Below are 17,576 nucleotides of genomic sequence, written 5' to 3' on the forward strand. Positions count from 1 at the left end.
GATTAGAAGAACAGCCTCAGTATCATCGTTGTCGAAAATGTTATGCATCGCATGGACGGCTGCTTCAACACTAGCAATGTGACCAGCACAAACTTGTAACGAACCTGCTGCTTTAATTACGTCATTTTTAGATATGTTTATCACAATCTTCCCAACTATTCTACGAAGCACCTCACCAACACCAATTGGTCGTAAACCAGGATTTTTGTTTAACGGTATTAAGCGGCAAGCAACAAAAGCTTCAAGCGGAGATCTATCCGATTCTGGAATAGATTTAATACACAGCTTCTTCGTTAACTCGGCTATGGCTTTACGTAGATCAGTATTGGTTGTACCAAATGTGGACGAGCAAAGTATACGTCTCCATCCGTCAGCATCCAAACCTGACGGACCAGAACCACCTTTGGTATACGTGGCAGCTTTCAATACCATGTCTTCATCAATGATATCAAAAACAATATCATGAATTCGCTGTGACGGTTGATCTATTAACGTATCTTCGGTAAGATTCCCCTTATCTGGATGTTTTTGTTCCAATAATAATAATGTCTCGTCGTTAAGTGGAAGGTTACCTTGCGTCATGTTGTCAGTTAATAATCGCAAAGCACTGTTGATATTTCCCTTCTGCATGAACAATCGAAACTTTTTCGAAATAGATGAAATATCACTTTGCGGAATTGGTGGTTGAAGTCTTTCCTGAATAGCGACAGCTTCATCAAAAAGTTCTAACAATTCGCCATTCTCCCATAGTGTCAAGCGCCGTTCTAAAGCTTTTGTATGGTCTTTTGATTTTGACTTCTTGCTGGGTTTTTGTAACAACTGTGAAGGCATTACATGAAGTGCTTTTAACGAAATAGGTTTCATCGGCGAATCGTCGATCCAAAGATTTATAAGACGTGTCATTTCTCGAATAAACGATTTTCCAGCCGCACCAGAAGGTAGTAAAAACAAATCCTTTTTCCAATAAACTATTCTTTCATATGTATAGTCTAAATCATGTGTAAATTTTGATCCCGGAATACTCTTCCAATAAAATTTTTAATTTACTACAGTTGTTGGAATAATTCGTTCGGCAGCTGGTTGGCTTGAAGAGTTTGTAATTGTCGCTTCATTTGTTTTTCGTAAACATGTTCTAAGATGAATATTCAAACCTTTATATATGGTAAAAGTTCTCGTATTACAGGAGTTGCATCTGAATGATGTAGAAGATGTTGCCAATTGAATTGGTTGCGAGGAACTGCCATTTGCGTTTGAATTTCGATTCGATTCGTTATTCACTAGCGGTCGATTTAAAGTGGCCAGTACCAGTAATTTCGCGGCAAAGTTAATCTGCTTAATACGTTAAGTCACGAACAAAAACTTCACATTTACTGCTTTGTTTCACATTTCCAATTAACCGTTAGCGGAAAAACGTCCGCCATGTTCGAAGTCATTGCAGACGCAAACGTTAAGTAATTTGCAGACGGCAAAGTAAAGTTTTACGATTGCTTGAAGAACGGTCCAATTACGCCAAATTGGAAGAGTTTGTTGAAAGAATTTCAGCCACAACACACTCTTTTTGTACTTGAAATGTAAAATCCTTGTACATATATTTTAGCTTGAAAAATACCTCTTTTTACCTTTAAATGTCTCATTAAACACTTAACCCTATTATGAATCCAATTTAGTCTTTTACCTTATTATCCAGACTTTAATAGATCGGGAGCTTTACCAAGTACAACTTAGTGTAAAAAATAAATAATAACTCGAAATAGTTAACTTGGTTTACTATAACACGCGCAAGACTGCTTGGTTTGAACCAACTTGACTTTTGGTCAACTTGGTTTAAAATTCAACTCGGTTTACAACATGAACATGACGTTTTAAATATAACTTCTGAACAAGTTCAATTCCAATGAATTATTATTCAATTAATTCAGAAATAAATACGTATTAACATTTGAATATTTCAGTTTTTAGGCCTTTAAAATTTACTATTGTTGAAGATTTTTTGAAAATGTTGATTGTGCATGGTTTGATAACAGCTGATCTAAAAAATAAAGTACAAACTGAGAAACATGAATACAATTTTACAATAATAAACACTAGGTTGTTCAATTATTGTCTCCTTAACCTCTCTTTGCCTCTTTGATTTGATGAGGGAATTTATCAAGAAGATACAAATCAATGCCATGTGATGCACAAGGTATATTATATATATACTAGTCGTTAGCCCGTGGTTCGCCCGTCCTTTTTATACCGCATTGCGTGCTTCTCGCTATTGAGCAGCTAAGCTACCATTTTGCATGACAGACAGACAGACAAACAGACAGACGTATACGGGTATTATAATATAGATATAAATATATGTGCATAAACTTAATCAAGCTGGCTTTTGATATCTTTGTTAACTAAGTAAAATATTAAGCAGGTGATACATGACTTTGAAACCTGTGGACGATATATACGCATTTTGTTGAAATCAATTAATATTGAATTAACAAATATTATCGTTTATTATCCAAATTGTCGAATTTGAATTTCTTTTTGGAAAGTCTGATTAGTTGCAGTTTTTCATTTTGAAGAAAATAATTGTAAATTTAAAGTATCATCACAAAGTGTCATTTGAAAGTTATTTTAGCCCTCCTTTTCCGAAAAGAACAGGAGTTGAGTGTACAACCCCTCATGGAAAATTTCGCAGGACAACAGTTTTTTGTTGCTGGCGAAAAAGGCACACTAATCAGAGCATTATTTTGTGTAGCTAGCTAGCTTGATAGTTAGTGAAAGTCAGCACCAATCAAAAAGAGATCCAAATCAGCACCCAAAATTGGGATAGCTAGCTAGCCAGCACACTTTACCCACTTATATAAAAAAAAATTCTCACCTGAAAAAATACATGAATTTAAAAACATAGTATTTAGCCCCCTGGCTAGCTACATCAACAAAGCTACTACGACATAGTTAGTGGTCAGAGCAAGAAAAACGCATAGCTATTATAGAAACAACAAAGATAAACATTAACAACTCACTTCAACGTAATTGCACAACTATACTTCTTTGATTTCACATACGCAGGAAGGCAGTATTCTGCATGACAATTTATTCGGATAAAACCAAAAGTTGTTTTTGCAACACGTCAGTAGATGGCAAAGCGGAATTACATTTAACCTTTTTAATTCATCAACATTTTCGTTTTCGAAAACTAACTTCACACGCTTTCTCAAGCTCTTGCAAGCCATGTTGAGAAAGGAAAGAATCTTCCGTGCCGTACTGATATTTATACCAAAACATACAGAAACTATTTTGACAGGGTTGTTCAAGATTTTCTGACTAAAAATAGGTCAGGCTCACATAGGTTGATTCTGGTCAACGGTGAAAGCCTCACGGTATAACCTAGAGCCAAGACTGGCTATTACAGTTCAGGTCCAACATAGGTTGATCTAATTCGCGTTATGAGATAGTCAATAACGAAGAAAAGTAGCCAAAACAAGGCGGAATTTCAATATTTAGATTCCGGGTAAATTCGACAGAATTCGATTTCGATCCTCGGAATTTTCTTACTAGGTCGCGTGACAGGGTTGACCTAGTTTAAATCCGCGCCTGTTGAGCTAGTCCACCTGTCTCTATTTGAGTGCGGCTATGGAGTTTTTGCACCATTGACACAGGAATATTTTCTGGAATTTTGTCAATGGCCATGATATTTATTTCATCCGATGCTATACTTTTTAGCATCTTTTTGTTGTGTTCAGAGGCAGGTTAGTTTTCAGCAAAGATATGAATCGCATCTTTGGGGCAGTTTGGGTCATTTTAAAAAAAAAAATTTAGATTTTATAAAGTAAATCTTCGTGTTGCGTTTCTAAGTTTCCCACTCTGATATTGTTTAATAATTCAATCAAACGTTGATCACCACGCTACCTCATAACTTCTGTTAGTTCAGCAATCTTAAAATATTTCCAGCAATGTGAAAGATTTAACAGTACATCTTTGTAGTCTGCATAAATTGGTCTTGCTTGAATTGGTGGAAGTTGGTCCCCACATGCTATAACAGATATTCCTGCAAATGGAATGTCATCTGCGCATCCAAATATTTCAGGTAGCCGTTGGTATTGTGCAACAGCAGCTTGTTTAAAACCATTGATATTTCGTCTATTACGATAATGCTTAGCTCTGAAAGCTTATTTCGCAGCATGCATCTCTTTTTATCGCTCAACTTAGAATAGAAATATTTTTAGTAAAACTTCTATCAACTGGCATACCTAAAGCTGAATGTATTGTATTTCCCTCTACATTGATAGCAGCAACACTAGTTGGCGCCAGAATAAGAATCTTATCTTTTTCTAAGTTCCCTGCACGATAAGAAAGTGCTTTATTTAGCATGCCAGAAATTGTTTTTATCAAGTGTGACTTTTCACAACCTGTACTTCCTGTTAGAAAGATGTGAATTGGCTCAATTTTATGGTGTGCGTTACATGCCAAGCTTTTTGTGTACCTTCTAACCTAATCATTTACGACTTCAAAAACTTGCCTTTGAGTTTCGTTTAATGTTCGATTTTTTCATGAAATTCGTCATCAGAAATTCCAGACTTACTAACCGATGAAAAATTGTTCCCAATAACTCTGACGTTTTCGGTTTCATTTTGCTATGGTAATTTATATTGCTCATCTCATCAAAAATATCGTCATTTTCCTGTTCAGCGAAGGAATTAAGATTATTTACATTCGTGTGAAAATTTATCATTGCTTCTTCAACAAGTTCGCCTAATGGTTCGCATATTCTTTTGTTTGTATTTATAATTTCTAATACACCGGAAAGTGAATGTCTCAAAATATCATTCCCTATGTAATATATTAAAAAGGATGGCCACAAGCTTTATCATATTATTTTTGAAGTAATCATATAAAAAGCTTCCTATATTAACAAAAAGCAATTTATAAAGAAGTAGCAATCTTCTTGTGAAACATTCTGTGATGCCACGGATGCTAATTGTTTTGACTTTCGTAGTGCATGAGCATATTTTTAGAAAGTAGCTTTTAGTATGTGAAATACCCAAACACCACTAGATTTCATCAAGACAATCGTTCAATATATATTAACAATTGTTTCACAAAAAACTTCTTCTATATTCTAAAGCATAACAGATTAATCCTTAGCGAAGACGGCGTGATTCATATTTGCCGAAACTTTGTTCCGGTATATGTTAACAAGTTTTAATGTTGTGAAACAAAAAAAGGTTTCTTTCAACCAAGAGATAATCGGCATATACAAAAGTATTCAGGTCTTAATTCATCGAAACAAGACAAGTAGAGTTCGTATATGTGACAATACCTTAGACACATTTCATTTTCCGGCCAAAATTAAGCGAAACGAGAGAAACATGGAGCGCTTAATTGATAATGGCATAGACAAGTGCCGACTTCGGTGATTTTTGTTCTGAAATTTCGTTTTATATTGTCAAAATTGAACGAAACAAGAGAAACATGGAGTGTTTAACTGATATTATCATAGACAAGCGCCAAATTCGGTAACTTTTGTTCTGAAATTTTATATTCCGGCCAAAATTGAATGTCAAAAAGCATTATCTAAAGGGTTATGAAAGGCCCAATTCACCAAAACAACTGAACCTGAGATGTATGGATTGCTTCTAAAACAGGGGCTTTTTTCTAAATTTTTATCAAAGGTCTAATTTACGGAAACAACCGTATCTCTTACGTAATACTGATCACTCGCCTTCTCTAATGGTATTTGGAACATACATTGCTTGTGATGTATTCTGTAAGACTCAAATAAACTGATCATGTCTCCTTGGGTAAGCGCATTAAAACACAAGATGTGAAATTGAAAATGAATATTTAGGCGTGTCTGCTAAATTTGTTTCTTTGTCTCTGATATTATGATGACCACTGGCGAATCGGCCATCATGGCTTGTTTATCTACCAACTACAATTGATGTACTGATAAGAATCTTTTTGCGGGAAGATGTCCAGATAATTTTTCGTTTGTATATAGTGCGAGACCATTATGGCGATGGTAGTCATTTGAACGCCGTTTTCCCCAGTTCACTTTAACTGAAAAGTTAGAATATTTTTTGAAACTATTTGTATGAAGCTTAACTGCTGTAAGCCCCTGCGCTTCTTAACCATAGTGCTCTGTGAATAATTATTTTTCTTGTAAATAGAGTTTGTATAGTGATGAATTGTAATTAGCTTTTTAGTCACATTCTAAATGTGGATGCCTATGTTGCGCAGCACTAGAAAAAGACGCCGTACCACACTCTACTACAGGCTACTACGCTCTACTTCAGCGTACTACGCTGTACTACTACGCTCTACTACAGGCTACTACACTCTACTACAAGCAACTACAGGCTTTCCTCTCTAACGTTATTAAGACAAACATAGATTAAACGTTTAATAAACGTTGTGAAAATAACGTATTTTACACGCCACTAAATGATGAATTTTTAAAGTTATTAGTGTGAAGTTATTAAAACGGTATATGATTAAACGTTTTTGTAACGTTTCCTTTCTAACGTTATTGAGACAAAAATAGATTTAATGTTTAATAAACGTTGTGAAAAAAACGTTTTTTGCACACCACTAAATGACGTATTTTTAACGTTATTAGTGTGACGTTAAAAAAGCAGTATAAGATTAAACGTTTATGTAACATCTGGTTTGTAACGTCATTTACACTAACTCAAATTAAACGTTTTAGAAACGTTCTTAAAATAACGTTTTATAAAAGTCAGTCACGTATTTTTAACGTTATTAGTGTGACGTTATAAAAACGATATACGTTTAGACGTTTTTGTAACTTTTCTTTTGTAACGTTATTTTAAGATTATCTCTATAATAATAGCCGTCGTCTGTCTGTCTCTGCGCGGACCCCCCGCTGAGTTAGAAATGATGTTACGGAAACACGAATATCAAATGCGATATATTTTTATCCACTTTGTTGCCACGGGTAAATATAATGGACGGGCGAACCCGTGGATTTTTCCACGGGCAACGACTAGTTTTAAAGAAACCAAAAGTTACGTTTTAAAATAAATACAATAGCGTCGTTGCATAGTAGTGTTAAAGACGTGCTAATTTTAGCCGACAGGGAGTAACATATTCAACAAAACACGCGTGGTGCGGTAGCCCATTGTTTTAATGCGAGCAACTTGTCTCGTTGTCCCATTCACAACATCGCTTCCAGAACTCTGTCTCTTGTACTCGTGCCTTGGTAGCCAAAGGAGAAAAGGAATCTGGGGACGAGTTTGAAGACCATCAGCCATTGCGAGCTATGAGCGCGAATGGTTTAATCTTCTGGGCATATGGTCTAGTGGGCAATAATGATGGCGAAAAGAGGTAGCGGTGGAAAGTTGTATATATTTTATGTTATGTAAACGTACGTACAGGGTAAGGTAATTTTATAAATAGTTTAGGATAGAAAAATTTCGTTGCAGGAACGATCACAACAAAATAAAGAAACAATTTCTTATTATATATAAGAAGTGTAGCTAGCTATTAGCCAAGGTTTGAATATATATAAAACTGTTTCTTAATTTTTTGAAAATGGCTTGGGGCTTTTCAGTGTTCTAATGACCATAAAAAGAGCTTCTTTCTTGAATTTTTGATGACTTGGCTTTCATGTCAGTGTTGTAACATAATCATAAGAAAAAGAGATAGTCTGGTAATTCCGGGCCGTCCTTAATGTGTTCCTATTGTTCACAAGCAGGTGTGTTTCTTAAATCGGGGTGGCCGGTTTAAGACTGCACGGAATTATCAATAATGGCTGCCCTTGGGGAGGATTTCTTTGGTGGAGATGATTTTGATGCAATCTTGGCTGTTATTGACGAAGATTTATTAGAGAAAAATCGTGATTTAACTAAAGAATTATCCGAAATTGTTGAAGAAATAGTAGACGACCCTTCTGAAAGCTGTTTTTTCCTGTGATATATGCTCCAAAACATGTAAAACACAACGGGGACTCACAAGAAACCGAAATGCGAAAGATCGTCAGCCACAAAACCAGTTAAATGACGACAGCCAGGGGCGTAGCCAGTGTCAGTCAGGCTCTGCGATCGACTGACCTACTTTTTTCATTTCAACACGTCGTTTTTTCCACCGCCACCGCCAACACATGGATGGGCGCACCAATTGTGCATCCGGCACAAATCTTTTTCCGGGCGGCGCACACAAGCTTTGCGCTTCGTACGTCGTTTTCGCAGGATTTAACAGTATCCACTTTGTTTTGCAGGCTGAGGTGTTGAATCTCTACTTTGTTTCGCAGATAGTCTTTTTCGGATTACCTGCGAAAATTATGCCTATGTACGGTCTTGTGTCTTCCATTTATGGTCATTATGGACGCATCCTATTGGCTAGTAAATTTCGCAGAGAGGTTAAAAATTCGCTCTATATATGGCTATAGAACATACGCAAGAAAGTAAAAAAAAAACAACAACAAGGCTTGTGAAAGTTGTGAAGGTGAAGAAAGCAATTAAAGTTCAGGACTATCTACATGAACAGCCAGGGAAAGATTTTACACCACATGAACATAAGTATGCTCTTCACAGGACCTTCCTGAGTTTCCGAATTCCCGGTATAGGAGGTGCCGACGTTGACGGGTATATCGGGATGGTGCGACCCGATGTGCAACCCTGGTTGGGGAACAGGTAGAAGATATGGGGTGAGCGAAGGTACAGCTGTCACTATGGATTATGTGAAAGAAGAAGAAGACGAACCCGGAAGAGGCCAATAATGAGGAGTACATTGAGGTTAAGAAAGTCTTTCATAGCAGTATGGCCTCAGTATTTTAGGGTAACGATGTAGATGACATGCTGGATAGGATGTTTGCCCAGGTTAAAACACATGTGGAAAATCCCGCGTTACCCCAAAGTGGCTTCACAATCTCACAAATACTATACCTCGACGTAGATTTTCACAAATTTAACAAGAGGCTCATCATACCTCGAACTACCCAAATGGGCAGCATCCAAAAAGGCCGTCATTAACCCGATGAATGAGGATGAGGAGTGTTTCAAATGGGCCATTATAGCATCACAGCATCATGGGGATATAGGGAGGAATCCAAATAGAATATCTCAGATGAAACCCTACGTGGACCACTACAATTGGGATGGCATGGAGTTCCCAACCAGTATAAAATCCATATACAAATTCGAGGCGAATAACCCCGACATTGCGGTAAACGTACTCCATATAGATGGAAAGAGGATCAACATCCTACGTCGATCGGTGCACAACGGGCGTACCAAGGTGGTGACCCTGCTGCTTATCTCCAATGATAAAAAGACCCACTATACGGCAGTCAAAAGTCTGTCGAGGCACCTGGGAAAGGAGACTTCGAAGAATAGGAACGCAATGCACTTCTGCCTGAACTGCCTACAGGGTTTTCCAACAATTGAATCGAGGGACAAGCACTATAGGTACTGCACCGACCATGAGGCTGTTAAAATTACAATGCCAACGGAGGCCGAAAAATGGTTATATTATAGGGATGGGCAGCAACAATTCAAGGTACCCTTTGCCATCTATGCAGATTTCGAGAGTCTATTGATACCGATAGAGGATGCCAGGGACACTAAGACGAAAAGGCTAAGTAAGCATGTACCATCCGACTGGTGCACCTATAGTACCTTTGCCTATGGGAATGTACCGGATCCCCTAACAGTATATAGAGGCGAGGACTGTGTAACCCGCTTTGTCAACCACCTGGAGGATGAGGTGAAAAGACTATACAATACATACCCTCAGCAGGACATGAAGCCCCTAACAGAGGTCCTAAAAAGAGAACATGACGAGGCCACGCACTGCCATATCTGCCTAAAACCTTTCGATGACGGCAAGAATAACCGTAAGGTCAGGGACCATTGCCACTATACTGGGCTATATAGGGGTGCGGCGCATAACAGCTGTAACCTCAAATATAAGATACCCAGCCACATCCCTGTCATCTTCCATAACCTTTCGGGGTATGATGCCCATCTCTTCATACGGGAATTGGGCGAGAAGTACGACACCCAGGACATTGGGTGCATCGCCGAGAATACGGAGAAGTACATTAGTTTCAATGTCAAAATCAAGGTACCGCTTGGAGGTATGGTATATGGTGACGGGGAAAAGTACAAGACAATCGAAATTAGGTTCATAGATTCTTGCCGATTCATGGCATCATCGCTAGACAATTTGGCAAGCAACCTCGCCTAGAATGCAGCCCTGAAATTTACGGGGATCAGGCTAGAGCTCCTTACAGACCCCGATATGCTCCTGATGTTCGAGTTCCGGGGAGGTAAAACACAAGCTGTACACCGATATGCAAAAGCTAATAATAATTATATGGGGACCAGTATAACCCGGATGAGGGGTCCTCCTACCTGCAATATCTGGATGCTGACAACCTATATGGCTGGGTGATGCGTCAAGACTTGCCAACGGATGGTTTTAAATGGATGTCAAACGTCGAGGCATTCACTGAAAGGCGGATGATCAGGAAGCTCGTTGAAGAGAACAAGCATGGGTACATTTTGGAGGTTGATATCCTTATCCCGAGGAGCTACACGACAGGCATAATGAGTTGCCGTTCTTACCCGAACGCAGGACGGTCAATAAGGTTGAAAAATTGATACCAAATTTGGAAAACAAGTGTAGATATGTGGTACACATTAGGGGACTTTACGAGGCTATAAAACATGGACTTGAATTGAAAAAAGTGCATAGGGTGATCAGGTTCAATCAAAAGACATGGCTGGCGGGATATATCGATCACAACACAAGGTTGAGAACGGCTGCCAGGAACGAGTTCGAGAAGGACTTTTATAAACTGATGAACCTCTCGGTGTTCGGCAAAACCATGGAGAATATTAGGAACCACCGCAACATCCAACTAGTTACCAATGAGGATAAGTATACGAAATTAGTCATGAAGCCTAATTTCAAGGGTGGTAGCAGGTTCAGCAAAAAACCTACTAGGTGTAGAGATAGGCAAGACCGAGGTCAAGATGAATAAGCCCATATACATCGACCAGGCTATATTGAATATGTCAAAAATGGTGATATACGAGTTTCATTATGACTACATGCAGCCTAAGTACGGTAGCAAGCTCCAACTCTGCTATATGGACACAGACAGCTTCGTTTACCATATACGAACAGAGGACTTTCACAGGGATATAGCCAACGATGTTATACGAGTGTATATAGCAATGATGATAGAAGGCCTCTTCCCATAGGCAAGAACAAGAAGGTGGTGGGCTTGATGAAGGATGAATTAGGTGGCAAAATCATGACAGAGTTCATCACCCTGAGGGCCAAGCTATATGCGTACAAGAGCCTTACCAAAGAAGGCGGTGTTCGCAAAGCCAAGGGCGTAAAGAGGTGTGTGACGGAAAAATCCATCACCTTCGATGACTATCGGCGATGCCTGAAAGAGGAGCATGGAGATATCTATAGGAGCCAGGTGTTGATTCAAAACAAGGGTCATAAGGTATATACCCAAAAAGTGAACAAGTTGGCACTCAACTGGGCGGATGATAGACGGATTGTACAACAGGATCAAATTACGACGCTTGCCAGAGGCTATAGGGAAATAAAATGGAAGCATGTTTGTATGTAGCCATACTCCTACCATATGCCATAATTGCCTACATACTTTTTCGTTATAAACGACTATTAATAAAGATGTGTGGTATTGCACAAGTATTCGACAATGCCTCTGCGGAATATGAAAATATTGAAAAGCCTATTGATAAACGTCAAATTTTAAAGGAAGCCCTACGCAAAGGTAAAGGACACCTTTTGCCAAAGAAGTGCACGGAAGGGTTTGTTGACAAGGCTCCGGAGGAGGCTATCAACAAGATACATACTGAGTATGTACAGCGGGAACTCCAGGAGAAGGGAGAAAAGACGGCTAGGGCCCTGTCAACTCATGTTATCGGTCTCTATGTCAGCATGATTGGTAACTTCGTGGATATCGACAGCGTTGACGAGTTACGCAGGGACATCGAGGAAGATCCCATTATCCGGGATAGTATAACGGACCTTGGTATCCTCGTATACTGAACCATCGGTAGGTGTTTGGCCCCACTACTTGTGGCAGACCATACGGCCCAACATATAGGAAAAAAGAAAGAGAAAGAGACGGTGCTATAAGAATAAATGAGTGAACAGGAACAAAAACAAGAGGAGAGGGTCATAACCATGAAGAACGAAGGTCGTGTTGCCGAAGGCAAAAGACTTGCGGAATGGAACCGGAAGAACAAGGCCGACTTAAAGAAGAACCTGGGTAAAGAACCTTCACAGGATGATCAAGAACCTGCGACAGGTTCCAGCAAGTCCATAGGCAGTGTCCACATCTATGGAGTTGGGGCGATAGCCGTGATTGCCATAGGAGTAGGTGCCTGGTATATGGCCAAGGGTAAAAATGAACCCAACAAGTTGGTGGTCAATCCGGAGCTTCAGCATGGCAAACCCCAACCAAATATCGATTTCTTCAAAATGCAGTAATAATAAATGGCAAGCAAACATGATGAAAACATGGGACCAAAAGAGACCATGATAATCGATGCCTTATGGGAGTCTGTCAGGCTCGTGTCGTACACAATTCTAATCGCCATGGGTGGCAAAAAGGCCTTAGGGGTCACCAGGCCAGGTGCTAAGATAGATATAGAGGATGGTTGGAAACTAGCTGGGTATATGAGTGCGGCGATTCTGTTCGACGAATACGCGATCAAGCAGGGATGGTACAAAAAATCAATAATAGCTCCGAAATAAACCACATGGTAAATTTTTTATATCCCCAAGAGAGATATAAAATATGGAAGAGGCCAAGAAATGTCTCGTGTGTTTAAAATCTCTCCCCTGAGCCTGTTCAAGTCAAAAGGTAAGGGTTTTAAAAAACCTGCATTCCCTGCCTTGATCTTGGGAGGATATCAAAAGGCAATGCGAAACGCCGCATTTATATGCAACCCTTATATGAGTTAATAATCATCCTACAGGATCATATTGCGGCCCAGTTTAATGAGGGGTATACTTGGGAAAATTATGAGAGACATGTCAATAACAAGGTACGATTCAGATACGACGAAACATTTAATAGTCCAACACTTGCCGAGGTTGCCAAGGCATTACACCGGGCACAGTATGCTTTAACAAATGGAGATCAGATGTTGTAGGATCTGCAAAAATATATTATACCTCGATCGATTCAAAATCAGGGGCAATAGCCGAACCAATACATGTATAGACTGCCTAGCTAAGGCCAAGGAGAGGCGGGCTGCAGCAAATAGAGATATTGAGGACGTTGAACACGAGTTGGATCCCCCTGTTATCGATCAGGAAATTCGGGGTATTCAGCAGGATAAGAATTATCTACTTTTGTATACCCTGTTTACATACAACATTATACCCCAGTATACTGAACGTACCAGTTCCCCCATTGCGGGGGAACCGGAGAAGGCAGGGCTCGTTGGAAGGTACCGTAACGTATTGCGATGCCTTGAAATCAAATTAATGTACGCCCCACTACTCATGGAATACAAGACTCGAGGGACTAGGCTCTGCCCAGCTTGTCGGGGGTCCTTGAAAAATGGACATGGAGGTGTACGGATTTGTGGGGCATGTGCCGGGGTATTCCCCAAAATTCATGATCGAAAGTGGAGCAACTATTGAAATAAAATGTTGAATGTCGTAAGAGATCCACATACGGCAATCTTTACAGGCCTGACGTCTTGTGGCAAGACACCTCGAAACCTCCTCGAAAATGAATACAAGGGACACTTCAAAAATATTGTCATCCTATGCCCTACATTGCGGTGGAATGCCACCTATTTGAGGAGGGCATCGCTCTGGCGCGACGACTACGTGTTCCTGATAGACCCAGGAAATGAGATGTTTGAATGGATTTAGAAATTGTCGTCCTTATTCGCGGCCGAGGACAGTCTTTTCATTGTCGATCATGTAATAGCCAACAAGAGCCTCGATAAAAAAGGCAGCCCCTGCTCGAATTGGCTGTTTCAGGTAGGCATCGCAGACATAGTTTGTGGCTACTTACGCAGTCATATACTGCCTCGCCCAAGAATTTGCAGAGGCAAAAGAAAGCCTTGTTTTTGTGGTACCCTTATGAGCGCTCGGATATGAAAATGATAGACGAGGAAACGAATCTCATCCCGGACGAGATCAAAGTTGACCTGAAAAAATCCAGGCATGCTTGCCTGTATGTGAGATTAGAACATCTAGGAATTGGAATATCATGGAATGACCATACAAACGATCTACCTTTTGGGATGACAAGAAAGATGCCATCTCAAAAGGTTGTTATAGTGCTTGCCCCACACGTAGAAATCATATACGACGATTGTGGGGCTCCATGGTTCAAAAGAGCCGATCTTGGTAGGTTTTTGGGTATTGAAAGGCTTAGAACAGGATACAGAAATATTAAAGGACAACGTAGGGATAAACTTTCCCAATCATCCTCATCCCGATTGGGTATGCGAGGAAGAGGTAAAAATGGACATGATATATTTATTTCCACCAAGGCCGTTACGGAAATCTTGGTTCGATGCAAAAGCTTGGATGCCATTAAAATTGCGGGGCTTTGCGGTATGGAAATTCAAACATAAAACTTTTATCCAAAGAGCAAGGCACCCTTTACAACATCTGCACCGCTTTTGATAGTGAAGATATGGTGATGCAGCATCGGATTGATGGATATAGGATCGACCTGTACTTCCCAAGGTACAGATTGGCTATCGAATGTGATGAATTTGGACATGCCGATAGAGATATAGGCTATGAGGTAAAGAGACAAAAACATATCGAGCAATCCTTGGGATGCACCTTTATACGATATAACCCTGATGCCCCTAACTTCTCCATTTTCCATATCATTAACAAGATTTACTGCTATGTGTTTGCGGAAATTAATCTGGAGGACTATGACTTAAACGGGCGCTAATTTTACTACCCACAAAGGAGTAGTAAAAAATTACCGTTTATGCCCACGTTGAAATACTCTGGCCTACGTTGATATATTAGAAAGATGTCGTCGCAAGTTATGTTTAATACAGGAGCCATTGAGACCTTATCCAATAATCAGGATCAATCTATGTTTCAGCGCGCCGACTTGGGACGGTTTCTTGGTATTGAAAAGGTTAAAAATATGACGATACCTTTGGCGTTCCTATCCACCAGGTCGGAAATAGTGGGGTCCAAGGGGGCATCTCAGAGATGCCCTCTTGGTAAGGCGAAAAATGGGCATGACGTCTTTGTCACGCTCGAGGGCGCTCTGGAAATTATGCGTAGATAAAAAAACCCAAAAGCTATTGGGGTCATCAAATGGTTGGCCAGGGCAGGTGTCCAAATCTACAAGATGTAATTAAGGAGCAGCGTCAAGCCCTAGAAGATAGGGATGGGGCCCTTGCCTTACTAAATGATGAAATTGATGATAGGGATAGTCAAATCGTGATGTTGTTAATGAAATTGAGGAGCTACAGCAACATGCCGTGCCACACCTTGAAGATCCCGGAAAAGATAATAGTATGGTCATCATCCAGAAGAATAATGGCGATCCCTTTCAATACCTTGCCATCTGTGATCAACAGGGATATGTGGCACAGAAGATTCGGAATAAACTCGTTGATTACCTTAAGGGTGAGATCGTGGTACTGGCAGAGACCCCTAATGCTATAGTCCATTACAACTGGCTCCGGGAACGTGGATGCATTGAAGTAAACCCGGAGAGGGTTAGACATTTTAGGCTTGGTGAGAATTACACGCATGAACGCCTCCTAGAACTTGCGGAATAGGCATGATTTTTACTACCTGCAGGTAGTGAAAATTGTATGCAAAAATGGGTGGGGTGCCACCCCACCCCTTGGTAAAGCTCGATCCCTATCACCACTCTTTAACATGTTCTGGAGGCACTTCAACGTCCTCGGGAATAAGCATCAACTCTTCCGAGACGAAGCTCCTTTCAGGACCGTCTTTAAGGTAGTACATAGTACGACTATCTTCCACAATATGGTCCAGCCTGTAAGTATTTTTACTCCAGAAGGCATCAGTTGCACGTCGTCTCGCATCACCGTGCTCCTCCCCGGGTTGTAGCAGATACAAGTACAGCCCATCCCCGGGTAGAGGTTTCTCTTCGGGATATTCCTATAAGATAAGTGGTACATCATCCAGTTTGATCGCTTTATTGGATTTCATGCCAATCATGGTAGTTTTGGTATTGTTGAGACCCTTCACTATAGTGTACAAATGTTTGACCCACGTCACTAGTCTCATCGGATGCTAACTCTTGGGCATCTTGGGGCTTAACTAGTCTTTCTGCAAGGACCTTGTTGTAGCTTTCCACAAAGGCCGTGAACGTGTGGTGGTACTTGGTAGTGGTCCGCCTAATTTCAACTCCCTTATCCTCAAGTAGTTTCGTTACATCCGATTTAAACTCGGAACCATTGTCGCATTGAAAAATCTTGGGGTAGTGTAATGGTCCTGCTTTGTAGATATCTTTGATCATGTAGGCGACCTCGCCAGCTCTCTTCGTTCTTAGGGGCCTTGCTACTTTATATCTTGAAGCCACGTCAATACCTGTTAATATCTACTTGTACGTACTACCATACAATCGATCATGTGGCATGTACAACAGATCAAACTGATGCATTTCATTCGGTGCCGTAATGGTGAAATGGGGATAATCGATACGTTTTGGATCCCGAGTGTGTCTTAGAGCAGCTGCCTACTCAACCAATGAATTACTAGCTTTTTGGAGAGACGACTCTCCTTTGCGAGTAATCTAACGGCTTTCCGTCCGGTCCACAGATTCTCCGGAGTGTAGTAGATATTCCTTAGCCTTTCAGCCTCTTCCTCTGTAACGATATGTGGTGATTTTTCTGACATGTCTTTTATTATATATCAGAAAAACGCACGTTGTTACAGATATTTATAAGCCACAAAGCCTAGCAGGGATAAGCAGCCAAGTACGAACGTGAGTTCCCCATCTTGTTGGGTTTTTGAAGGGGTGTAGAAGTCCTTCAATTGCGGGGCCTTTTTATCTGAGGCAATATAGAACCTATACATATCGTTGTCAAGCTCCCCCAAACTCTTACCCGCTTTGATTTGCCGGTCCCGTTCTTTCGCAAACCAGTCGAGCTTGGCCTGCCGGTCCCGTATCCATTGGGCCTGAGCCGTATTGAGCCTTTCAACGGCCTGATCGTGCCGTTTCCTCTCGGCCTCGCCATTTTCTGCAAGCTTGCTAAATAGATAATTCGTTCCAGAAAATGCGAGGGCTTTTATGGCCGCCCCAGCCACGATCACCGCTATTGTAGTCATATTCCTTTATTTCCTCACTATTCCACACGATCTAACCTACCGTCTAGGATTTTAAATTAGGCGTCTTGCAGGAGGTACACGTAGGCCTTGTACTCTCCAATTCCATCAGCTGTTTTAGTGATATGGAGGGTCATGCCATCATTCAATCTTTGTAATGGCCTCCCAGAGCCATGCAAAATATTGTCAGGGGAGGTCCGGAAGTCCACAAATAAGGCATATCTCTCATTAAAGAACTGCCCGATCGTGACACTTGAGTCGTGAGCTCC

The 17,576-nt window shown here is 40.5% G+C and overlaps 1 protein-coding gene across 1 annotated transcript; it reads left to right on the plus strand.

Annotated features, from left to right (window-relative positions):
• Positions 1-8,724: 8,724 nt before the first annotated feature.
• Positions 8,725-10,194, plus strand: LOC130613470 (uncharacterized). Its single transcript, XM_057434810.1, has 2 exons — positions 8,725-8,784; positions 8,902-10,194. The coding sequence occupies exons 1-2, from the start codon at positions 8,725-8,727 to the stop codon at positions 10,192-10,194; spliced, it is 1,353 nt and encodes a 450-aa protein (XP_057290793.1).
• Positions 10,195-17,576: the final 7,382 nt, after the last annotated feature.

Source organism: Hydractinia symbiolongicarpus, chromosome 11, assembly GCF_029227915.1.
Source record: "Hydractinia symbiolongicarpus strain clone_291-10 chromosome 11, HSymV2.1, whole genome shotgun sequence".
NCBI classification, from domain to species: domain Eukaryota; kingdom Metazoa; phylum Cnidaria; class Hydrozoa; order Anthoathecata; family Hydractiniidae; genus Hydractinia; species Hydractinia symbiolongicarpus.

Bases quoted from the DNA above. Each gene is read 5' to 3' on its own strand.
- LOC130613470 (XM_057434810.1), top strand. From the start codon at position 8,725: ATGAGGAGTACATTGAGGTTAAGAAAGTCTTTCATAGCAGTATGGCCT. The intron at 8,785-8,901 runs GTAACGATGTAG...ACCTCGACGTAG, and splicing joins TATGGCCTCAGTATTTTAGG to ATTTTCACAAATTTAACAAG.